This window comes from Acipenser ruthenus, chromosome 21 (assembly GCF_902713425.1).
Source record: "Acipenser ruthenus chromosome 21, fAciRut3.2 maternal haplotype, whole genome shotgun sequence".
In the NCBI taxonomy this organism is placed as follows: Eukaryota; Metazoa; Chordata; class Actinopteri; order Acipenseriformes; family Acipenseridae; genus Acipenser; species Acipenser ruthenus.
Window position 1 is genome coordinate 19,947,635 of NC_081209.1, and position 26,072 is coordinate 19,973,706.

Consider the following 26,072-nt stretch of genomic DNA (forward strand, 5'->3'; position numbering starts at 1 on the left):
TCTCAGAAGAATAGCTAGATTGTTCACTATACTGTGTTGGTATGCTGTAGGAATATATCCAATGCTAGCCTCTGAAGATGGTTGTAAATCAACCATGCCAGTATATCCACGGTGCGCAGTCAACCTGGGTACCCTGTCATAAAACCGGCCACACGTTCAGTTCTGCAGATTGCTCTGATTTATTTTTCTAAAAATAGCTTTCAGGGCATATATTGAACTACCATTTCAAATAGTGCTGCGAATGGTTTAACATGCATTTATTCAGGAGACTAGGGATTCCAGTGCCAAAGAATTGAAGATCCCTACTCAGTCACTGGCTTGCTGCGTGACCTTCAGTCCCAAGACCCGTCCTTGTGTGTCAGTCCCTCCCAGCTGTAACACTGAAAGCATGGCCTCTATTCCATGAGAACCGAACCTGCCCAGTGGGGCTGAACTGGAGATCTGTATAGGAATCCGATACAGGAGAATAAGGCTGGCTACTGAAAATATTGGGCTACGGCATTAAATTCATACAATGCTAGTAGTTTTAAAGGACTGTGGACTTCACCCAGAACGCACTAGGAACAAAAGGAGAAAACAGCAACTACCTGGCAACCACAGTGTGTTTTGTATTTATTTGTTGTTGAGACATGGAAGGATGGATTGCCTGCTGTAAGTCTTAGGTTTTTTTATCCTTCTGTATAAAACCCAGGTCCGGACACTACACTTTAGAATTTATTATTTGTAAATTTATTATTTGACAGTTTTCAGGTATTAAAAACTGAAATACTGGCTGTCAATCATAAATTCTGAAGTAAGACTTGAAGTCAAGTAAACCGAGGTCAAACACAAAATGTCTTTTTTAATATTGTCTAGTGCCTTCAGCAGTGTAGAAAAAAATGTTTCTTATTTGATGTGGTTTCTTAAGTTTTACATTTTGATTGAGATACTGATGACCTCTGCAAATGTGGTGGCTTATGGGGCCGAATTCATTTAAACTGATTTGCTAAACCACCACTAGAGGTTTTCCCAGCTGGTGTAAAATTCAGTGACAGCTAGTTTGACTACCTAAATGGCAGCTGCAATGTTTCTCGAATACTTTATTGGGTTGGGCTGTAAGATGGGTCTTTGAGACTGAAATTAACTTCAAGGGCACCAGCTACATATAACGAGGAAGCCTTATTCTGTTTAAAATTAAAAAAAACATCCGGCTTTAACATAGAGAACCTAATATTTCTAGCATGAGGTACCTAGGCTTTACTGTCTGCTTTCCAAGTTAGTTGCTACATTTGTATTAGCTGGCAGTATGCTTTTCAAATCAATTGTCACGCTTGTTTTTCAGGCTTGTCTTCTGTAAGCAGATAACTGTGCGGCAGAGCCCCTATGTGTGTCTTTAATTGGTTCCACTATGTGTTTGTTTCTGTGGCTGTCCATCAGTGCCATTGAATTCTCCACACTCTTTGTGGGCCCCAGATACCTCTCAGATTTCTCTGAATCCCTTTCTTCTCGTATACAAAACAGTTTTAAGTAATCAATTTTAAACCATGTCTGATCCGTTTAGTAACGGGTACAGAATGACACATACTACAGGGAAATTAGCGTTTTAAATAACAAGGACTGTACTGTAGCCAGATAATAAAAATTATCAATGACTTTTTTGCTTACAGCTCCACTGGACCAAATTCTGCGGAGGTCTTTCCTTCATCTATGGTTAATACAGAAACCATATGTGATGCTCGGGGAAGGGGTTCCAAGGTAGTCGTTGTAAACATGAACTCATGCCCCCATATGCTGAGAACTTGTCTGAAGCTTGCTAAAATACCCATTTTGATTACCTCAGTTTTTCTGGAGGGTGACCGTGACCAAAAAACAGTTGATGCAAGCCATGGCTGCAATGGGTCGAAGCCACCTTTGGTCCACTTGAGCTGGAATGCTTAGCAAGTAACTGCAGGAGCAGGGCTGGCGATAGGTTAACTTAAGCACACTAATTGCATCTTAACTAAGGTAAAACAGTAAGCCCCTTTCATCCACTGCTCTGTATAGTTCTTATTGGTTTCCTAATTGGGTATCAGTTTCTGCAAATACATGAAGGATTATCATTATTCACACTAGTTTATTTTTTTGCGCCCCTGTTGCTTGGCGTCCTTGGCAGCTCCCTTTGTCACAGCGCCAGGCCTGTGAAGGAGCATACCTGTTTGACTAGGGGGATGTGGTGGTGTAACCATTACGGATTCTGTGCCCTGTCAGGTTTTAACGGAGAAGACATTGTCTCTATAAATGCATCTGGAAAAGGGAAACAAAAAGCACTGTCAACAAGGTCTAGAGTGCACTCAGGGTAAAGCGTGGAAGAAACTGTTACTCAACATGGTTGTGGGATGCATTTCCAAATGTTTGTAAACATGTACACTACTGTAAAGTATAGGCAGTAGACTAAACTATATAGACAATCCCTAATTATGCAAGATAGACTCAATATTATACCTGTATGCATATACACAGCAGATGAATGCCTTTTCTCAAGTCTACAGAATATATTTTTGTGTTGAACTTTATTTAACCCAGAATTTATCTGACGGGATTACCAGACCTCATTGTGGAAAGCGCAGCAAAGGTTTGTAAACCATGATTCATTTTTGACCTACACTTGAGAAAGATGGGGACAGTTAGATCCAGCAAATTTACATGTGATTCAGAAACTGAACATGAGTCATTGTGTACTTTCTGTACTTCACTCTTCCCGGTATTCTTTTTCAATGTCCATTGGCTGCAGTACCATTTCAGAATCTGAATGGCATCCGTCTTTGGAAAGGAGAAATAATTCAGTACTGGGAAATGTTGGTGTCCAATTCCAGTGCAATGTTTAGCATTTTGCACCCATTGCCGTTGATAAAAGTGGGTTGCTTAGTATTTGGAAGATTTTTTTTTTTTTTTTAATTCTAAGCACTTTTGAAATCTTAATACAAAAAATCCTCATTATTTACTCTAAGCCTTTCGTATTACATATGTTAAGAGATTACTGCCTTACTTCTGATAAGACTTGCTGTCGGGTTACAATACTTTAGTATATTGTTTTTAAAATCCAGCGTGATACAAGGTAGTGACATTAATATACAGTAGTATTTTTTTTTTTTTTTTATCCATACATATATTTGAGCTGAGTAACTTAACACTGCAGATGTCTTCACATGTAGAGGACACATACAGCAGTAAACTTTTCTGATACACTAATATACTGCCTAGCCACTTTATTAGGACCTGTACCTACTGTAATATCTGAGGATTGTTGTGGCTAAGGAAACCTGAAGTCTCTGTTGTGCACCTAAAACCATTCACACACAATTCTGGATGGGTGCATTATTCTCTTTGAAAGTAGCCATGAAAACAGAGAACTGATACTACATCACAAAAGGCAATGGTTAAAACAATTAAATACATTAAAGGAAACCCAGCAACTCATGTCAAAAACCACTTTTATTGGTTAAAAAAACATTAAAGAAATGACGCGTTTCCCCTTGGCACAATGCTAAGCCGAAACGCATCATTTTTTTGAATGTTACCCTGGTGGATGTTTATAAACTACCAAATCCAATAGCGTGGTTAGGTGTGTACTTATCCTAGGGTAGTCTTTCAGTAAAGTTAATTGGCACTGAAAGTTGATTTGCTGGGATGACGTTCAATGTGATTCTAGTCTTCGCAGTTTGAAAATCACATCTTTGGGTGTAAAAAGAAAAACTGAGACCATGGGTGTATTTTAAGAAAGTATGATTATCTTTTTAGGGATACCAAGACATTTAGTAAGCAAAGGAACAGTGCGGGCAACCAATGACTCCATTCCTTTGTGTTTATTCTTCATTCCCAGTACAGAGTAATATCATTTCTAGTATTCCACCTACGTAAATCCAGTTCGGAGGCTAATACTGATTCTGCAGCATCATGGTGAAATGTGCTTGGCACCAGACACTTATACAACCCATATTAATAACCGTCTGTCTCTTTCTGCTTCTGCATCCCTTAGCAGCAGTAATGATATTTCTTAGTGTTTGGAGTGTCTAGAGGACCTGAAGTTGCACTGATAGCACGGATACACCCGCTGTCCCGTAGCCTGCATTGGAGAGATCAGATTTCCTTTAAAGTGCCACACACAGGTTATGCATGTCAATGAGTGGTGAGGCTTCAGGTCAGGAACCAGACCAGCAGCAATACATATATCAAAATGGCTGCATGTTTATTAATACAAAACCACAGTAAGAAAAATAACAGATGGCAAATTAAGAGAAATCCTGCTTCCCTGCCCTTTTGCAAATATCTGTACTGGTGAGTTCCTCGCAGATACCCAACTTTCTCTCTCTTCAAAAGATTCTCCCAGTCTCTTGTATATGGCTGGTAATCATGGCAGAATGAGTAAATTGACCTCTTCTCTAGCAAATTAGGTGTAGGGTCTTTCCACCCTCTCAGGCAACAACTGATGAAAGAATTGACCTACATATTGTTTTCCAGTGGCTTGCCTAGTAAAAGCACAGTCGCTTGGAGTGCAGGGCGAGTCACTCAAGTGTGGTTCAAATCCTGTTCGCAATACGTTTTTATGCCTTGGCGGATGGGCCACAGGGAGTGTGCATTGGCCTTTGCAGTGTCGCTGGGTTAGGGTGGGAAAACGGCCAGGGATTGTGCATTGCAGTCCAGATGGAGACTTCCCAGGCTGGGGTCTTTCCTCCAGAGTTCCGTAGCCTGGTAACAGTCATTGATTAGATTAGATTGACAACAGGATTGAAGGTCGGCCAGTTTTATATTCAGTCCTCATGATCAGTAGGTTGCAGTGGTGAGTGGTCATTACAAACAGGGTAGAAAAAATGAGGGGTGTTTGACATTACAGGTTTCCACAACATGACTTTGACCTTAACCACTGGTTTGATATCGGTGAATTATCAGTGTAAGAAAATCTTATCAAAAGGATAAAAGAAAGACAAGACAAATAATAGCTTTAAATATAAGTGAGATATAGTTATGACGGGGTCTAGATCAAATATGTCAGTCAGTTTGTTATTGATTGATACTCAAGTGTGTAAACAAGGCAAACTGGAACCGCATTGTTTTATGTTGAGTAATTAACATGTTTTTATTCAATTTATTTAATACCTAACAAATTTCCTAAAGGTATATACGAGTTTTGGCACACCCTTAGTAACAAATGTATTTTCATGGAATGGCCCCAATTATTAATGTTCAAGCAAAGTTGAATCAGATTTGGGAATTCAATTGTAAAGATGTTGCCCTCAATCCTTGTTGTCTCCAAGGTGCGCTTGTCCCTTCTGTGTAGCTGCCTCTTTTCAGTATTGCTGCTGTTGCCTGGCCAGTGCAAATAAGATGCAGCTACCTGTAGTGTAACTGTTTTAGACACACCAGGAATTGATTGAATTCTTTCACTGATGAAAAGATCTAGCCAGGATTAGCGAGGCTCGCCCAGGCATGGAGACTGTAGCAGAGACTGCCTTGCTGTGCTAGTTAAAACGGGCCAGATCAATCAGAAGGCAGATAACAAGTTTGTATGGATGAATACAATTCATTACATTCTGTTAGTCCAAAAAGATGCTCAGTCATATCATTTATCTTGAACGTTTCAATAAAATACTTCAAATAATTCAGATGCTTTGGAGTTCCCAAGGCTGATTTAAAAATATGTTTCATGTTTCTCTCCAGATAATGCAAAATACTTGTATTCAATGCCCTTTTTATCTTTCACAAGAAACTCTCAAACATTAGACCCCATACCCTTGTTTGTCAGTTATCTCCAGCGAAGGGGATATAGTTAAGGCCCTGTGAAAATCGAGGACATTTTCTTTAAAATTCACGGCAGTGTGACGGGTAAAGTATTGTATTTGGCAGAATGTGTATGGAACTATTTTATAAAGTGTATCTGCAAGGATAGCTCTCAATTCTACGTCAGATGCATGTTCACCAAAAACAAATACAATGTGTAACCCATACTGATCTTGGGCATCAGTCGACTCATCAGTGAACACTTACAAGCAACCAGACTTTTACCAATTCCATAATCTCCTGCTTGTGATACTCTGCAACTTTAGGTAAGTATTCGTGTCTTAGCTGGGCTGATGAAGGAATCGCTCCACCATTTGCTACACTCAGTCTGAAGAATTTACATAACTTTTGGTTGTGCAATTTTTCAAGAGGGATATTTGCGCAAACAAACGCCTCTGTCGGGTCAAAATGTAATGTGTTTCATGCTTCACGGTTTTCAGTGGACTTTTGGATTGACTTTTTAATTGTATTTTTTTTTTTTAATAAATTTAGAAAATGGATTTTACATTAATATATGATCTACTATTGGCTAGGAGGAGGATTTTTTTTATCCAGTCCAAGGCATCAGTAGGTATGCTACTGTGTACAGTGTTCCAATTTCTAAGGGGACCCTTTATGCCGTGGAACCAGTAGCAAGCTGTGTAGTCGTGGCTTCCATTTGCCCCACAATGCCATTCCACTAGCACTTTCTTGTTACAAGGCGGAACACAAGTAGAACAGAACTATGACTCCTGACTTGGTAGTCAAAAAAGCCGCCTGCACTTTACTCTCCCCTACTGGATATGAAATCCTCTGTGACGGGTGTGTACAGCAGTGGAGGTGGGTGTATGTACACACATTTCCGCATGTATTTGATGAAATGCTTATCCAGTTGTCTTGAAACTTTATTAACATAGCATAAGTTCTTGAATATCAGATTGTGGAGATGTCTGTCAGTCCATTTATCTGTCCGTACGTCCCATATCTGAAGAATCGGTTATCAAATTGTGATGTAAACTTAATTTCTAATTATTCTACTAGTTCTCTTCATACTGTTATGTCATGGTCTTCAATTTTATCCTACGGATATCCCTGATTGTATGTTACTGACTTCCTTCTTTTAATTTTTTTTCTCTTTCCTTCCTTCTTTCCTCCGTCAGCAGTACTGACCACAGTACTGAGCCAGTCTCGGATCACTCCCGAACTCTGCCGGGCCCTGGGGGCAGCTGACTTCTAAATATAGAAGCTGGTAGCCAGTAACTGAAAAGGGGGGGGCAGGTCCTGTTGTGTTTTTTCCAGTTGAAACGACCTGCCACTCTTCCTGAGCAGCAGCTAAACCTTTTAAACTCTTCAATTATGGATGAGCCTCCCTTGGTAAAGTGCTGGTGAGGCTGACATTTTGTTTATGCTTTCAGGCCCTGAGGCTTTTGGAAGTAGACTTGGTTTATTTACAGTATTTGAGCTATGAGGCGCTCTGTACGTCCAAGTTGCAATTGGGACCTTTTGATGGCATTAGATTGGGGCTGTTTTCAAAAAAGCTTACATTGTCTGAATATCCACTTATTGTTCAGCTGCCTTCAAATTCAGTATTTATGGGCTTTTTTATGTTAAGCACTAGTTTATTCCCATTCACCCTTTTAAGCACAATTGCTTGTTAGTGTTGCAGACTGTAATAGCCGACAGGAATATAGAATTACATCTAAAATATGTTTGGTTTATTATTATTTAATATAACATTGCTTAACAATGAGACAGTAAAGTTTTTAATTTAGAACTCTGCTGTATGTTCTATGAAAAGGATGACATCTATACACAGGATCAGATGTATATTATCATTTTTGATTTTATAATATTAAAATATAATGTGTCTTCCAATTTTCTATTTGTGGTATACTGAATTCTGCATACTCCCTGCACTTAAGTTTGTGAAATACTAGTCATAACATAAAATCCATATAAATGCACGTCAAATGTCCTCTTATCTGTAGTTATGAATTTGGACACACTGCAGTTATTTTTGACTCCTCCACAGCGTTGAAATTTAATTTGGTTGAGTGAGGCTGTAGGTTTCTAGGTGTTTAGTGTTGCAAATTGTCTGACAAAAAAATAGCAGTTTTAATGCTAATCGAGGCATAATCTACATAAACGAGACAGTAGTTTTTCTGAGGGCATATTCCATTGACAGTGTGTTTCATCTTGCTGTTACAGAACTGTTACAAAAAGATGCATGTAGGAGCTCTTAAATAAAACTCCTTCGTTATTTCTTTGAAAGGGTTTACCATTGCATTAGTTTTTCTTTTTAGCACAGTGTTAAATGCTTTATGACTATTACCCTAAGTGCTGTGGACGCACAGCATTGCGTCGAAAAAGAACAGAAAATAAATGGATATATTGCTGGGGCTTTTCTGGGAATTATATGCCAACATAACCATGGGACTAACTTCTGTCTTGACCAGCACATTTCAGCATCTCAATCCAGTTGAGCATGTGGGATGAACTTTGAACATTCAAGGTCGCAATCTCTTGTCCGCCTCAAGAGGCAGAGGGACGACCCACGATTTATACCATGAGTCTATACCACAACGACTCCAGGTTGTGGCAAAATGACATACCAATGGCATGCAGTAAGTAGATTAGGTGGAGGGGAATACTAATGAGCTTGTCCGCGATTTATAAACACACACTCAATTTTGGTCTTGATTTATTTCTAAGCTGAATGGTTAGCTTTCGTTTATTAAGGAAGGACCAAAAAGCCAATCTTGGTTTGTGTGGTTAATTTGGTCTACTTTTACACAGGGAATTAGTTTGGTTGAGTGAAAATACTTAGTGGGAAGCAAACACAGTTTATTTTGCTTCCTGAATGAGAGTACAATCCTTTCTAGTCCTAGAATATAGACTGTGCTTCAGTGGGGGAGAAGCTTGTGTGCCTTCAGCTAAAATAACGTTGTGTAGATCTTCTTTACTTTTGAGTCCGCAGGCTGCATTATAATAGGGGGGAAATGTAGTAAACCGACACCAAGGAATTGCTTGGTGTATCCTTGAACAGGATTGTGGGACTCTTTAAAAAGCATGTGTTGTGTGCAGACTTCAGTCTTGTCCCCTGCAACTTCCTTCCAAGGTTAACACATTAAGGAAAGGAGAAGAAATCAATATAATGCATGTTTTATAAGATGATAAAACCGGCAGTAATAGTTGTTTTGTTTTTTTTTCCAGTCACTAGCCGGTACGATATCTAATTGACAGATTTGGATTATTCACCTCCATGTGTGAATATTCCCAGCACCTGTTTTTGCAGGCGCCCTGTTTCACAAAGAGTTTGTGCTGTTCACCATGAAAGCTGTTGTATTCATGATAAATCTCTGCTGGGTTTTATGTCTTGAAACTTTGCACTCAGTCCTGGATTTCACAGCTACCTTCAATTCAGCAGGTTATTGAAATGATCAGGAACCAGGGGGATGTTTAAATACATTGCTCATCCTTTTTATCTGCATGAACTACTCCTATTAGTAACCCTTCAGTCATTCATTTGAGCCTAAATATTTATTGTCTAAAATATGCAAGCCAAATATAGGGGACAGTCTTACTGTTTACATAGTAGCAAGTGTACAGTGTACTATATGCCAAGTTATTTCAGATTCAGTATTTCTTCACATTCTTTAACCTATAGAATGAAATGCTGTCCGCATGCAGTCTTATACACAGTTTCAGTCATTTATTAAAGATGATGGATGGCTTTTTTATGATGGCTTTTTCTGAGTTTCTTACATACGTTCCAAATAAGTTTAGGTATAGTATAGTGATTTTATTCATGCTGGGATTATTCAGATCAGATTTACCAGGCGCCTGTCTGCTCATTTCAGTAATACACCAAAACAAGGGGCGTGGGTGCAGGATAGTGTTTTCAAGCACACTATCTACAGTATGATCTTAAATGGCCTACTATGTGTGCAATGGGAACAGATTGGAGTCATGCAGTGGTTTCACTTTACTGTTCCTGCTAATGGAAACTGATCTTCATGGATCAATGCATTTTGACCAGTTGCTTCACTCTGGTTCAGATTTGGTTTTCATTTCCGGCTTAGAATTTCCACAATTCCGTAAGTGTAGTCAGTGACGGACAAAGTGACCTTGATTTTAGGTCTAAACATTATGGAGAGTTGTGTCTGTAATCGGTTGTTTGAGAACAGAAAGATTGGAATTGTAGTGAGGAATCCTAGAATGCCATGCTGGCACATGTATCCTCTACTAGAGCAGAGCTGTCCCTGCTTATTAATCACTGCTTGAGAAAGGAAAGAATAGGATGATGAGCATTCGATGAATCTAGAAGGCTGGTGTGGCTGTGGGCTTGGTTAAACTTATTTAAAACTTGGGGGGCTCACATGTTGAGCTAAGTTCTAAACAATTAACAGTTGGCTACTGTTTAAAATCTAATCTTTAGCACCAATCATTGAGAATATCGTTATCTTGGGGTAGGTGGAGGCTGTCTGTCTGACTAGTTGTCTGGATATCACAAATCTTACATCTAGAGAACCACTAATCCAGTCTTGATCAGACTTGAAAAGGTTATATGTAGATGCCCTGTCTATATTCTTACGTCACACTTGCAGTATATAACATACTGTAGCACCGAATACTTGACTAATTGCTCGTCAAGTGAGTAAGTAATTGTGAAGCAGGCAGTTTCACATAGACTGAAGTGCAGTCCATTAAAGCAAAATGACATTTTGGAACATTAATTAAAAAATCTATGCAGTTTTAAGTAAGTGTGTCTGTGTCTGTGTCTGTGCCTGTGTGTGTGTGTGTGTGTGTGTGGATATATATAGATATATATTTTTTTCACCTGAACTATAGTGGTTGACTTTGTCTAATTTTAGTAGTTGGTCTACCCCTAATCTGGAAAAGCACTTCAATTGTGACAAAACTTGCTTTGGACCTTCTCATCACAAATTGCTGAGCATGTTACAGTCTGGGGCTGTAGGAACACATCTTTGTCTCCGTCAAACTGTTGACAAGTGCAAACAGAAAATGTCTTCGTCATCTGTGTATTCATGTTACTAAAGGCTCTAACTTTGTTTCAGCTGTCACTGGGTTTGTCACTTGTGCTCATTCCAAAACTGGAATTGCTAAGCTTTATCTTACAGTAGTACCAATAGACCCAATTAAAAATCCCTGTTGTTAAGGCGTGTATTGTGATTTATTTTATTTCAAAATTTTATTTTGAGTAAACTTCTGAATTTGAGAGACATTGTTTCATTTTAGGGGTTCTGTTTTATATTTAAGATTTTAAAAATCTGGTAAACCTTTTGAAAATGTATTGTACCGAAGGTCAGTGATGGTATCTAATGAATCATTTTTTTGGGTCCTGCTTTTGTGCGAAATTTGTTTTTAACCCAAAAGGCAAAAAATCAATTTGGGGCGGTAGGGATCAAGTGTTAGTGGCTGATATAAAAACTCTTTAATAATTCGTGAGACACGTTGCTGTGTTGCTTGGAGTTCTTTGCAAACCAAGAGCTGCTTTCAGTGTGCTTGGTGTCTGTGGCCTTCAGGGCTGTTTGCACCGCTGTAACAGGAAGGCATGTGAGGCAACGAGACAATAAACACATCCTCTGGGCAGCTGCTTTTTCAGCTTGGTCTGTGTTCCCCTGCAGAGACTGGGGGGATTTCGGTTAGGTAGACAGTGCAGCGCCTCTCCCAGCTGTATCACACTTGCAAACACCTCATTAGTATGCTTTACCAGTCCATGTTGGAAAATATGTTCCCTTTTAGAATACAAACATTAGGTCATGTAACTTGGCGATTTGAAGTAGAGTAGAAAAGATACAGGAAAATTGCAACACTGAACCGAAGGCACGGTCTGTAGCTTTAATGTTGTTGGAAGAATCCAGTTTTATATAGAACCACTTGGTAAGGACATCCAAACATATCAGTATTTGGTGATGTGTGGAGGCACATGTCTTTTTTTACATGCCATTTCAGATACCCTACTACATGTAGGGTGGAGTACACTGTACAGCTATGGCCAAAAAGTTAAGCATCACCCTAAAGTCGAGTGAAACCTGCTGAATGTTATGTTAACATGTTGAATTACATATACTTAAAGAAAAACTGACACATGAAAAATGGGACATTTCAAAATCTAACACGAGATATTGTACCACTATTACGACTTGTGGTAGACTTATTTTTTATTGTCTCAATCCTAAAATTCTAGGTAATGCAGACGTTTGGCCATAGCTGTATGTACTGTATATTGATGCCATTTTAAAAGAAAGAACAGTATGATAAAAGGAGCCGTGTCCCAGACCGCAGGGGTGGAAGTAATGGTTTGTTAACCCAGATACTGAGAGCTTTACAACTCTGCACACACTCAGACATATTTAACAGCAACTCATAACGTTCAAATCAACACCTTTGCCTCAGAAGCACTTTCTTCATGTTTCTTCTTTGCTTTCTTCTAAATGTTTATTTGCAGATGTTTTAAATACAACATTTAAATGAAGTTATCCAGCTTCCTGGTACCTGATCACTTCCTGTGTTCTACTGTAGTTCAAACTCTCGAACGCTGCGGTGGTTGCAGTCCTGTCACGTGACTTTCAGCAAATGGAGCAGGATGCAGCTGTTTATCAGTAGTGTTGTATTTTGAAATATTTGCATATCTTGAATTAACATAAAAAAACAAGAAGGTTCTCTGCACAGTAAAAGGGTTCTTTAAAGGTGCGACTGTGGCGCTCCTTTAAAGAACACCTGCTGTAGAAGACAGTTTGTGTTACAAGACAAATTCCTTAAAATTAGTTGTAAAAGAGAACCTGCTAGTTAAGAGACCTGCATTTAATCTCATTTTTATAGTTAAGTAACCTTGCTCCTGCTGCTGCCTAGGATAAAAGTTTTGAGTTTTAATTAAAAATCCTCTATCTTTTACAGTACGTACCCTCATTTGTGGTGTGTGGGAGGAAGAAAGAAGGGGGGGGGGGGGGCGGGATGTGCTGACTCTCTCATCAGCTTATTAAAAAATTGGTCTTTTTAAACCAAAGAAAATACAGTGCATGTCTTGCAATAATAAAAAAAGTAATAGAGGAGTAGTTCTGGGCTAATGTATACAGAAATATTTAGGGAAACTGCATACTGTTGCTGCCACTGTATGCTATGTATAGTTACACATTTTCTTTTCAAACAGAATCTCAATGCTGAGTGTCTTTATGAAAGTCAGAGTCAGCATGTGAACAGATATTAAGGATCATATTTCTTTTTGTATTGCTGGAAATAAACAGCTGTGCAATAGATAGAGCTGATCTGACCTGGGTTACATGTGCCTGGTGCAGCTAGAACGGGAATCCTGAACTCTGGTCAAAGCAGTTTAACACCTCCTTGAGGTAATATTTGCTAGCGATATAAACAATTAAGAATCATTGCAAACATAATAAAAAGAGACAGGAAGAAAATTCTGAAATGGAAAGGTACTAGGGGGTGTTATTTTTCCATTTAATTTCTTTAAACTTTAACATATTGATGATGTTTTCTTACCAGTCTGAAAAGCCTCCGTAACTTTTTATAAATGAGTGCAAACTTCATTTGTGTGTGCATGTACACTGCAGGTGTAATCATTCAGTATATGCAAAAGAATAGTGACATTTTGAATATGAAATTGGCATAACTATAAACTCGCTATGTAAACACCTATATTGACATATTTTTGAGACTGGTTAAACTTTTAGTATAATTTCTAAATATTTGGGATCCGATCCCATGGGTTATGGAGGCAAAATTGTGGGGGTAAAAAAACAGAATACATAATTCTGACTGTTTTAATACTTTGATAACATTTAAACTGTTAGTGCTACTAGTGGCAGCAGTGTGGAGTAGTGGTTAAGGCTCTGGATTCTTGACCGGAAGGTCATGGGTTCAATCCCAGGTGGGGGACACTGCTGCTATACCCTTGAGTAAGGTACTTTACCTAGATTGCTCCAGTAAAAACCCAACTGTATAAATGTGTAAAAAATAATGTAATTGTATGTAAAAATAATGTGATATCTTGTAACAATTGTAAGTCGCCCTGGATAAGGGTGTCTGCTAAGAAATAAATAATAATAATAATAGTGTCTTTTCACAACTCCATGTATTCTTTTAGATGTCATATTGAAGCATGTTTCTTCTCTAATGAAAGTCTTGCTCTGCCACTGTGCTGTTTTCTCTGCTTCAGCCTGGTTGAGAGGGATTTTGATACAAAAGCACATGCGTCATGCAAGGACATGGGGATAAAAATATCAAAACAATCAATAAATGCAATCATTTTTAAAAACCTGTCCAATTCCGGATTTAAATCGGATGTCTGAGTTTGGATGCGCTCACACTAATCTCTCTCCTCTCCTCTCTCGGCTGTGCTATTCATTCAATTAAACTAAATAAATTCAATTATTCCAGCATTTACCCGGGCAAATCTTTCTGAGACTTGGCTTGTTTTCAGAAGTAGTCGAGCTGAACAGTTTGTATTGAAATTTACAGTGAAGTAAATATACAAGCCAACATAGAAGTAAATCCATGCAGCATATGTCAAGTCCTAATCCCACACTATTTTTGATGACCATGTGGTAGGATTATTTTTTTTTTCTTTGTATTTCAGGTTTTAGCCAGTATCACCGTACTGTACAGTATTTTGTTTCGATAGAGGCATCACATGCTCTGTGATTCCCATCTGTGCTGTTATTTGATTTGAGCAGTTCTGAGAATGCCTTGACATGTACAAATCCAGAGGACTACTTTTTAAGGCAGAAATAACTAGTCAACCGATATAAAAAAGTCGAGAAACACAGATTTCTTTTTTTTTTTTGGCCACCTAAAAATAAAATAGTATTACTAAATGTAAATGCTGAAAAACAGAAGCCCTTTTCATAAGGCTGCAATCTAAAGCTCTAAATGATCGGTCACACTTTTTCGTGAATAGCAAGTCTTTTATATCTTACTGTCTGTCCCGCACACTCTTTTGAACACAATTACTGTCTTGATTGTCCTCCTGTAGACGTTTAGGATTGCATTTGGCTGTATTCTTTCAGGTACCGTGTGATTATGAGGACCCTCTTTATGTGCGTACACTGGTTACATTTACATACAGTCAATTACAGTGGTCACAATGCATCAAGATACTATTATGAAAATTGAAATAAATGTGAAAATCCATGCAAGATCCTCAACCAGACATTTTCAGTTTTTGTTTGGTAAAATACTATTTTAGAATTTTTTTACTGTTTTTTAAAATATGTAGGGCCTTAATGAAATGTAACAGTCCATTAGTACGTGTTTTGAGGAGCTCTCGCTATAAGGCATTATCTAAAATATTTGTGCGTGACTGAAGACACAGTGTATATCTAAAGGGATTGGTGTCTCATTTCATGATGTACGTAGTCCTGGGAGAGGGGATATCCTTTCATTGCGTGTACTACACCCTCCTAACCTTAGGCCAAAGAGAAGGTGTGCTTTTACCTTTCGTTTTAGAGCGTCAATCAAAGAAAGTAGTCTGTTTCCTGGTGCCGTGCCTGTACTGGCTTCATCTCTGCTTTTAACAACTTGAGAAACTGAAAGTGGTTTCTGGGTGTGGCCGTTGACACATCGATAAGAAGAAGAATATTTAGCCCCTGTAATACGTATTTGATTACATATCAAAAGCCCTGTGTGCGTCTGCTTTTCCTAGAGTGTTTTGCCCACATTCTGTGAATGCAGCTCACTGCAACCTACTTTCACAGTACTGGCACCAGAAGGTGCTTTTCTTTGTGCTGTGTCATGATGACCTCATTTTTTATGACACTGGCAGGAATGTGTGGTGTGGTAAATATCCTTGATGTTTGTATTGCCATGGTCTTACTTTGCAAGTGTTTACTGATTATCAAAGGCAAGGGTCAATTAGGCCTGGATTATGAAGTTAAGTTTGTGGTAACATCAATATATTTTCCACCTGTGTTGCCATATTCAGGGATAGAAATAAAACTCTCCTTGCATAGCAGTTTGATCCATTCCTGGTTTTACTAGGAGTTTAATAAGACACACCTCAACTGTGCCTAAGGAAGCGCCTAGTAATACCTGGAATGAGCGGACCTGCTATGCAATGGGAGTCTTATTTCCATCCTTGCTATTATACATTCATTTGCATTAAGGACATGGAATATTGTATCAAATCTCTCAATGCTGTTGAAAAATGCAATTCTTTTTCACAAAGTACTAAACCACATTCCATTCCTGTTTTAAAGACTCTCTGTTGCCTTCTGTGTTGCAGGTGGTCAGAGTCCTTCCCCTAAGAAGCCAGTGTGGATCCCTGTGGCAGGCGCTGACATTCTCTCATTGTGATGAAGTGACAGCATGCTGCGGTAAAGGGAGGCTGGCCTTGGCCCATGTGCACACTTGGAGCTGCTTTTTTTAATTTTTTATAGTTCTGTATATTTTTTTTTTTTAAATACTGTTCTCGAGAGGGGGAGCTCAGGCTCAGACTGCCATTCTTGGCTGGCTGGCTGGCTGGCTGGCAGGGACTGAGAGCTGGGAGGGTGAAGGACTTGCCTTGAATCATGGATCACCCGATCAGAGACAAGGAGACGGAGCGAGGGCAGAGGGCCAGCAAGGCGCTGCAGGGACGCAGCGGGCACCGGCCATCCAGCTCCACCACTTCCTCTGGGGTCCTCATGGTGGGGCCCAACTTTAGAGTGGGCAAGAAGATCGGCTGCGGCAACTTTGGGGAGCTCCGACTGGGTAAGGCGAGACATACGAGCTCTGTTAGACCTAGAGTCAGGGGGATTCCCATACAGTGCACTGCAAGATGAACAGTCACAGCAGCCTGGACCACACACGGTGTTGATGAGTGTGTGGAGTCAGTGCTTATCTGTCTATCCAGGTCATGGGCAAAATGTGGAGCTCTTTTCATTATTATATAGCTTGTAATATATTAAATTAAATATTATAAAAAAGGTGTGTTGATCTTATGCCAACATCAGTAATGTTAAAAGCTTATGCCAGTTAAAATATTGGAGCAAAGTAAATATTTTGTATGATATCAAACCGCTCCTAAAACTGTACTTATGCGAACTACACAACTGCTTATTTCTTTAGCAGCTTGTTTCCATGTTCTTTACCATGAAGCCACAAAGTTACAAGTTATTGCAGAAGTAAGCAGCACCAGTACTGAATTCTGTCTTTCTATTAGTACTTAAACTAGATGGAGGTCTGTGTTTCGGGATTGGCAATTCAAACAGCAGGTTCTATGTAGTCAAGGCCATCTCAAAATGAAACTGTGATTTATGGATGCATACAACAGAAACTGGGTACTGTAGACACTGCATCTTCTATTTAAAGGTCTTTTGATCGGAGTAAGGACATGCAATCAAAATATTTATTCCCTGATACAAACTGTATAGCTGTCTCCACTCACTGCATGAGGGTCCCTGACAATCGTAGCCCTCCAAGCCCCTCCCATAATAACCCCAAAAAGAGAACTGAGAAGAAACAAAATCACTGTGCAGCATTGAATATGAAAGTGATTTGATGCTATCTCTTAACACTCTTTCAACCCTACTTACATAATCCTAATTACCCATACATTATCTGTAACAGTTTAGTCCTATAGAGGGTCGCGGTGAGCTGGAGCCTAACCCGGCAGACGCAGGGCGCAAGGCAGGACTACACCCAGGAGGAACGCCAGTCCATCGCAGGGCAATTAAGGGGCAATTTAGAGAGGCCAATCCACCTAGCCAGCATGTCTTTGGACTGTGGGAAGAAACCGGAGTACCCGGAGAAAACCCATGCGAACACGGGGAGAACATGCAAACTCCACACAGACAGACCCCTGAGGCCAGAATCGAACCCAGGACATCCTAATTATCTACCAATTGATATAAGGAAATCATATACAGTATTTGTTTTACATGCATCTAGAGAACTGCACATGCAATAAAGACAGTATTGACAGTTTCGGGGGGCATATGTTAAATGTGTTAATTGAAAACCCATACATTTTACAGTGCAGTATGACAGTACGGTGAGACACAATGTTGAGAGGGATATAATGGAGCTAATAATTATTAGTCTATGCGATGAGTCAGAATTAGTTTTCTAGAAAAATAGCTTTAAAATTTACAATGGCTTATCGGGCCAACCCTAGTAAACAGATTATAATTATAAAGCAGAAATCTAGTTTGTCATGTACTGCCTGTTTTTAATCCTATACAACCAGTCACTTGAAACGATACACCAATGTCATGATGCGATGCTTATTGTTATACACAGGTCACAATATGTATTACGATACAGGTGATGGGCGACTTGTATGAAGCGTAATAAGATCAAATGATCATTTAAAGATGGAATATTTTGTCAAGGCAAATTAAATCAGTTCGGGAGAGTACTTATACCAACTATAAAATGTACTTTTGGTGAACTAAAATGAGCTATGTTGCGCTTTAGGTCTTGTCACATGGTACCGATGATATACCTCAAGCACACATTTCAAGGGACATGCTGTATGATTCCAGAATGTCTTTACCTGCATTGTAAACACAAAACTGGAATGTTAAGGAAACTACTGCAGTCAGCTTCTGTTGCTTTTGGAGGCTGTTTGGTTTGTGCCTTTCCTTTTATTACTGATCTCTCTTAATCTCCAGAACTGTATTGTAGTTGGAGAAAGAAAATAGAGAATAGATGCTGTCTGCCCCAGCGCAGGGTATCACACAGCTGTGTTTCAATCAAGTGGATGTGATTAATGTGTAAATCACAACAGCAAACCTCAGGTAATTTGATATGGTAATCCAGACCCCAGAGAGGACATACTGCCTAAATATTGGACTTTCAGAGACTTTATATGTAGCTCTGTTGTATCTGTCACTTCAGTAGTTGCTGTGTTGCTGGTCTTTGAAAAGCTCTGTTACTATGAATAAAGAAGCTGTGAGGAATACTGTATTGAGTATTTCACCTACCGGATCTTTCCTTATACCCCAATATTATCTCTCTCTCTACATCAAATTGAGTGAAACACAAAAGAACTTGCTGTTCTTTCAAATGGTAAAGGTAGCCTGCTGTACAAAATGTGAATATTCTCAAATGCTCCCTACTTGTATAACATGTTGAGCATAGAGACTTATAACTTTAAAGATTCAAAGCTATTTTCAAAATGGCTGCTCTAGTGCACTGTGGTTTGAGATCTGTCCTCTAGTCTAAATCACTGCAGGAAGTGTTTTAAAAAAAATCTACAGTAACAAGTGCTCTGGCTTTTTTCTGTTCCGTACCGCATCATGGAATCATTATTGCTATGTTACCTGTTTGACAATGTGGGCAATAATCCTTACACTATCAGAGCACTAAAGCGGACATTTTGAAAACAGCTTTGAAACATACTTCAAAGTTGTAAGTGTAAAAACTGTCGGGATGTTAACAATGAAAATAAAAATGTACAGGCATGTTATTTAAGCACGTGATGACGTGTAGCACTATGTTTATTTGGAACCCCGCGACTCATTCTTTTTAAGCACTTATTTCAAAACACCTATTAAACCTGGAATGGAATGGTACTCCAGGACTGGAGTTGCCTATCTCTGTTATACGGTATTGGGTGATTGCGTTATGCAGCTTTTATAAAATACCTTGTATTAGCAAAGACTTTTGGTAACAAGTGATTTTAAAACATGTGCTGGGTACATTTTAGCTTGACTGCTTTCCCCATACTGGAGGTAGTAGAATTCAAGTTGTGACGTGTCTGAGAGCTGGCCTGGAGAAGCTGCAGTCTCCTTACGGTTGCTCTGTATCCAGGAGTTCACATAACTTTCAATTATTAGGTTCTCATGTGAGTACCAGCAGAAATGGTTTGGTATGCACCAAAATTACAGGGGCATCAACCAAGTCGCTGTCTATCTCCACCTCCTCCACTGACAGTTCAAACAATTGGGGTGGCAGCGTCAGAGACCACAGCAATAGTTTAAGTAGGAGTCTGGATTGCTGGTTATTACAATGTTTAACAAGTCATCACGCATTCTCTATTTATTTCAATATCCTACCACCATTTTGTCACTTTGGGGATTCGAAAGCAAAAACCCAAACACTTCATTGCTTTATTAGTGTTGTTGAACTTGTTAGCTTGATGGCACAATGGTATTTATATAGGGATATACCTGAGGGCAAAAAATATATTATTTTGAGTAAAATGGTTAAGTAAATGTATTTTTTTGCATGCGTACTTGCGTACCAGTTATGTGAACCCCTGTCTATGCCTTTTCCAGGATTGGGAGCGTTCACTGGCATTGCTGTGGTTTACATGCAAAAATAAAAAGTCTCGCCTTTTTGGCACGCTATTTTGTTAGTACATTTCCGGTAATTTGGGTTTACATGTAATTTTCTTGTAGGAGAAGTAATTTTCCTTCAAAATGCAAATGACCCTAATAATACAATACGAGAGGTATATTTAAATGGCTGTCAGTGTTCCATTTTGGCCTAGGAGACCTGCTGATATCATGCAGTTTTCTTAAACTGGGTTTACAAGAAGTTTTTAGGTTGTGGTGAAGAACCGCAAGTACAGCCTGCCTCATTTGGCCACCAAAAAAAAAGAGAAGGAAACGAAACAAAAACCCAGACATATCTTTACACCGATTTTAAAAAATGCCAACATTCCATAAGAGAGTGCTTTGCACTATCCATGCATTATGTGTTAAACAGAGCTAAAATCCAGTACTTTACATTAATGACATACAAATCTACAGTAGGCTCCCCTACTCACCCACATTTCCCACTACATCATAATAATAATAAATAATAATAATAATAATAATAATAAAAAAATACCTGAATCTGAATACCACAAGGATGGTGCAAGGCTTTCACCAGTAGTACTTGTTATATTTTTACACAGAGAATTGTGAGGGTCTGGAACCAACTCCCCAGTAATGTTGTTGAAGCTGACACCCTGGGATCCTTCAAGAAGATGCTTGATGAGATTCTGGGATCAATAAGCTACTAACAACCAAACGAGCAAGATGGGCTGAATGGCCTCCTCTCGTTTGTAAACTTTCTTATGTTCTTATTTTTGGTTCTTGTGTATCCAGTATACTGGTAGCCCATACATTCAACACATTCCTCAGCAGATGATAATCCACCCGGGCATGTTTGTAACTTTTGTTCTGTGTGTCTTGCAGCAAGCTGATTTTAAGCCCCATATTTGTCTTTTTGAACAAATTGGAGCTAAACATTTTTTCATGTTTTTGTGAAACAAGCCTAATTAGGTTCAGGAGATTTTACTTCAGCTCTACTGTGCATGGTCATACTGATGACTCCTTTATAATTTACAGTTGTGGAATGTAACTGACATGTGTCAATAGAATATGAACAATTTTTATACTCTTTTACTGCAAACTATACAGTGGTGCAAAGTCTGATTTTTAAATAACCTTTCTAGTCTGCTGCTACTACTTATTATTATTATTTATTTCTTAGCAGACGCCCTTATCCAGGGCGACTTACAATTGTTACAAGATATCACATTATACATTATTTCACATTATACAGATATCACATTATTTTACATACAATTACCCATTTATACAGTTGCGTTTTTACTGGAGCAATCTAGGTAAAGTACCTTGCTCAAGGGTACAACAGCAGTGTCCCCCACTGGGGATTGAACCCACAACCCTCCGGTCAAGAGTCCAGAGCCCTAACCACTACTCCACACTGCTGCCCGGTATCTGTATATTTAGTCTGGACTGTAGGCCCGTTCTTGTCCATCGAATGCTTATTGAATTGTATGGTTCAGACAGAGTGCAGATTAAAGGCTGTGCCACCATGTTACAACTGATTTCATTTCTTTTTCTCATTTCCAGGTAAAAATCTGTACACAAACGAATACGTAGCCATCAAATTGGTAAGTAGCAACATGCTTCCATGTGTTAAATTACTCTGTACTTCTAAAGCAGTGCAGAGGCGACTCAGTTAGTTTTTGTATGAAGCTTTATTCCACCGAGGTCAATGCATTGCTGTGGTTCACTCACTGTGTTTGCTTGAAGGTTATACTGGGTAGTCTCGCCTTTTTCCAACAGAAGCATACCATCGGTAAACTACTTCAGTGAAGTTCATTTTGTTGGGTAGCTGTACCAAATACATTTGCTGTCTCACTAAAAATAAATACAGTAATTAACTGCTAATAAAATCATTGGAATAATTGGAATTTCTTTCATTTTAAACTCACTGCAGCCGCTCATTGAACAAGCCCTCCACTCAAAACTACAGAACGCTGTAGTAGAATAGGAAGGATCACTCCACTCAAAACAGCAGACCAGTGAACTAAACTACTGTAATATACAAATATGTATATATGTGCCCTATTTGAATTTATTTGTTTAGTGTTATTTAATAGTTACCTATTGCTAAAAGAGTATGGATTGTGTAGTACAAACATACAATTTGAAAACCCTCTACAGCATATTGCATGATTTTAAAAACACATGTCAAACTATTATTTCAAAGTCCATTTTTACCTTGGTTGGTACCATGTCATTTGAAACGATAGCATTCACGATAGGACTAGCAAACTACCACAAGCTATTGTGTGTGTTGGCTTGCCCTTATGGAATGCGTAACGCATCACATTTGCATTAATGATTCAGTTTCCACCTACTATCTATGAATAAGCCACTGTACAGCGTCTAGTTTCTTATGCTGTATACTTTTGTATGGGTTTCATAAGAGCAAGAACACTCAACCCAGGTCAGTACTGGGTTAAAGGTGAAGGTTCAGCTAACCCATCATCCCACTACTTGGTGTTAGTTTCACCTAAAATACTCCAGCAGCCCTCTTGGGACTACAAATTTTACCCCTGTAATTTGAAATGCCTAATTCAATTGTTGGCTCACCGATTCAACCCAATTACAATAGGAGAGCAAAATATTAAAAATTCCCAATGTAAATCCACATGCTGAACTAAAGCAATGGGTGTGTTACCTAGCTACTGAACCCTGGAGGTGAGGGCCCAGTCTGAGTCTTGTTTAACCAGTAGTGGTTGCTGGAGTGCAATGAGGCAGATTAGACCCATACGATTTTCAATCCGATTCCTGCAGGAAGACCAAAGCAACCCTGGGTCCCCAGCGAACTGGAGTTAAACCATGCTTGCAGGATTCCTCCATCTCTCCAGTAGATGCTGTGTTTTTTACTGGAAGGGTAGCTTAATAATGCAGTACTTCTAAGTGTATTGCACTATTAAGCAGGCACTGATTTGTGATGGTCTGCCACTAAACTGGTGTTAAGAGCACTGTAGTTGCTCTCAACAGGGCATGTGTTTTGTAAAACATATGAACCTTCAAATGATCTCATTGAGGCAACTGTGTTTGCTTAAAATTGCATAATGTGATGGATGTAGAATAATAGAAGGAGTGAATTGCAACATTAAAAAACCCTTTAGGGATTCTGCAGCATTATGCATTATACAGGACTGCAGCTGAATTACAGCAATAGAGTAGCAAAAACATTCCGTAAAATAAGAACATTGAAAATGAAGTTCTAATATGAATGCTTTTTCAAATGAATTAAAGGTGCTGAGGACTTGGGGTGAAGAGTGTTAAACTTTCTCATAGGTTAAACTGTGCCTTGAAAAATCAAAATAAACTAATAAACCCTTTCTAAAACAGTTTGGGGGGGAGTTCATATGGAGGCAATTTAATTCATCTAAATTGGCTTAAAAGAAATCCCTTAGTTATTTTTTTTTTAATAGGGCCCAGTGTTTCCATTATAAAAGTTTCCCACAGTAAATGCATAGCAAAGTGTAATAAAGCAGTGAGAACGCATTAAAGCACAGAGTCATGGTAAAGCATATTAAAAAAACATGACGAAACCATGGCAACTATGGTAAATAGTATAACCATGGTGAAAGCGTTACTGTGGGACTTCATTATAGTCTGTTTAACTAATTTAAATGATTAACTCATGTATTATACGGAAGAATCTGTATAATATGTATAATTCATATAATGCTCTAAGTTATACTCACAAACTCATGATGTGAACTTATATGGTGTACGTGTAGAATCTTGCAGAACCTGGAAATAGCCACTGTAAACTAACAAACAATTAAAGATTTGTGAATTTCCCTTTTGCTTTTTGACTAAATTGATTTTACCATTTAAAAAAAAAAATAGCGTTTGGTTTCTCAAAAGGGAAAGTTAAATCAAAACTCAATACATCTGTAGTCACAGATCTGACAAGAGGAATACGTGTTTGGTACAGTCTTGTGAAGCATTGAAACACTCTTGTGAAGGCCCACTAAGCCTGGTTGTCTATAAACACACTTGGGTGTTAAGTACTTCCAATGAAATTTGGACTTGTAAAGCAGTAACACTGCTTTACACCACACAGTTTACACTGCAAACACTTGGGCTTGCTAAACTGTCTACTGAATCAAACCCGTCATTGCACTTTACCTGTGTCATCAACTGTACTTTCAGTTTGAGAAGCACAGATATATAAACCAGTCCAACAAAACAGAAAGCATGTTGCTCGATACTTGATTAACTTGAATGTATACTGTCAACACCCTTGACCGAGGGTTTTACTAAATTAACAATCATTTTGTACAATGACTGTGTTTAGATCAAAGCTACTGAAACTTTTCACCAGTTCTGTTATAAAATGGAAGACCTAATGAGTAACAAGAGGCCTGCCGTTCAGTTGTGTGGGAAGGGAGTAGATAAACCTGAAGTAAGTTAGACATATTGATGTTGATTGCTGAGTTAGCTACCAGCTATGGAGAGTGGTGTGTTCGGTTTGTATGGAATTGCAGCTCCTGTGAAACCAAAGGAGTCTGCTTCTGGTATGTTTGTTTCTTAATGCAGTTTTGTCCTCTTTTATAACTTTCCTAAGCCTCGAGTTTCAGCACAGTAGGGCCTGGTGCTTCTGTGAGCCATGCTAGTGTCTTACTTAAACATGCATATCAATAAAATATACATTAATAAAAAAAAAAAAGCTAAACAGCTGTTTGTTCAGGCATTAACCTTTTTGTAGCTTGTAGTGTTGTGCTGGAGAACCTGATTTGATATAAACCTGGACTTTATAATCAAGTTGTTTGCACTGAAACAACTATGCCGAAATACTCTTCAGGAAAGTAAGATTATCAGTCATTTCACCCACGGTTCCTATAACCAATAGCATTTAAATTGTTTTATCTATGAACCTGGCAGTCATTCAGTGTGATTTCTGTGTAGATCTGTAACTGGCTTGGTGCTTGTGAGGTATATGTAGTCATCAACTGTGCTTGGTAATTACTGACACACCATGCAGAATTGTGACCTTTCAAATCTGTTGGCCATGCCTGCTCTATGGAATCCGGAAGCATAGACACTTTTTCAATTCTCCTGCAAGTTTCAAGTGAGGTAGACGCAACTAAATAAAATGATTAAATTTAATATGAGAAATAGAACACGGAACCACTCTGCATGATCAGAAAATATTATGATAACTACTGTGACTACGAACACCATCTGAAGCTGTAGACTCTTAGAAGAAGCTGGGATTTTATATTCTAAAGGGGTGTGCTTGCACTGTCTTCCCTGTATTGTATTAATTTATATATCAATTTATTTGATATATGTTTATCATTTCTCCTCTTTCTTCTGCAGGAACCAATCAAGTCCCGGGCTCCACAGCTGCATCTAGAATACCGCTTTTATAAGCAGCTGGGCAGCACAGGTAAGAGGGAGTAGACTTTTCATTCTGTCATTGTTGATATTAGTCAGGGCCCAAGGCAGTTGTTACATTTTTAACCACTGCCAGATCCACAGGTGGTAATCTAGTATGTGTAGTACTGGAGTCTGTTAACATTTATAAATACTGTATACAGCTTTTTGTAAATTTATGAAATCTTTTTGGGTTTGTTCCCGACCTATAACAATTTGTTTAGTTTCAACCTGAAGGAAAGCTGATTTGTTTTGTCTGCTTTTGTTCTGCAGCAGGTTTACATGGAATGTTGTTTTTTTTTTGTGTGAAATACATGCTAGTATTTTAAGTATATGGACATTGAAGAAAACAGAAATGAGTTAATAGCTTTTATTCAAAATTTGTTAACAGCCTAGGTTCTTAGCAAGTCAAGCAAACATATTTTTGCTGTCGGTGTTCCGCCGTGCTTGCTAGCGGCCTAGCTAAGGAATGAGATAGAGTGAAATGTCTCAATACTCAGTGCCTGGATTTGTCAGACTTCCTGTGGTGCTGAGGCCTAGCGAAGCTGTAATTACAAGTGCCTGGCATTTCAATGTGGCAGTGCAGTAACTGCCATCCTTCTGGTGCTGCAGATCACACTGCCACAC

General features: G+C 38.8%; 1 protein-coding gene across 9 annotated transcripts in view; it reads left to right on the forward strand.

Moving 5' to 3' along the window:
* The window catches only part of LOC117427731 (casein kinase I), a 72,983-nt gene that overhangs the window by 8,493 nt on the left and 38,418 nt on the right, over window positions 1-26,072 (forward strand). For all 9 annotated transcript variants that reach the window (XM_058994950.1, XM_058994951.1, XM_058994952.1 and 6 more), the window contains exons 2-4: window positions 16,034-16,500; window positions 21,606-21,646; window positions 25,389-25,458. In XM_058994950.1, coding sequence (XP_058850933.1) covers window positions 16,320-16,500; window positions 21,606-21,646; window positions 25,389-25,458 — 292 coding nt within the window. In that variant the 5' untranslated portion in view covers window positions 16,034-16,319. The remainder of the gene's footprint in view (window positions 1-16,033; window positions 16,501-21,605; window positions 21,647-25,388; window positions 25,459-26,072) is intronic.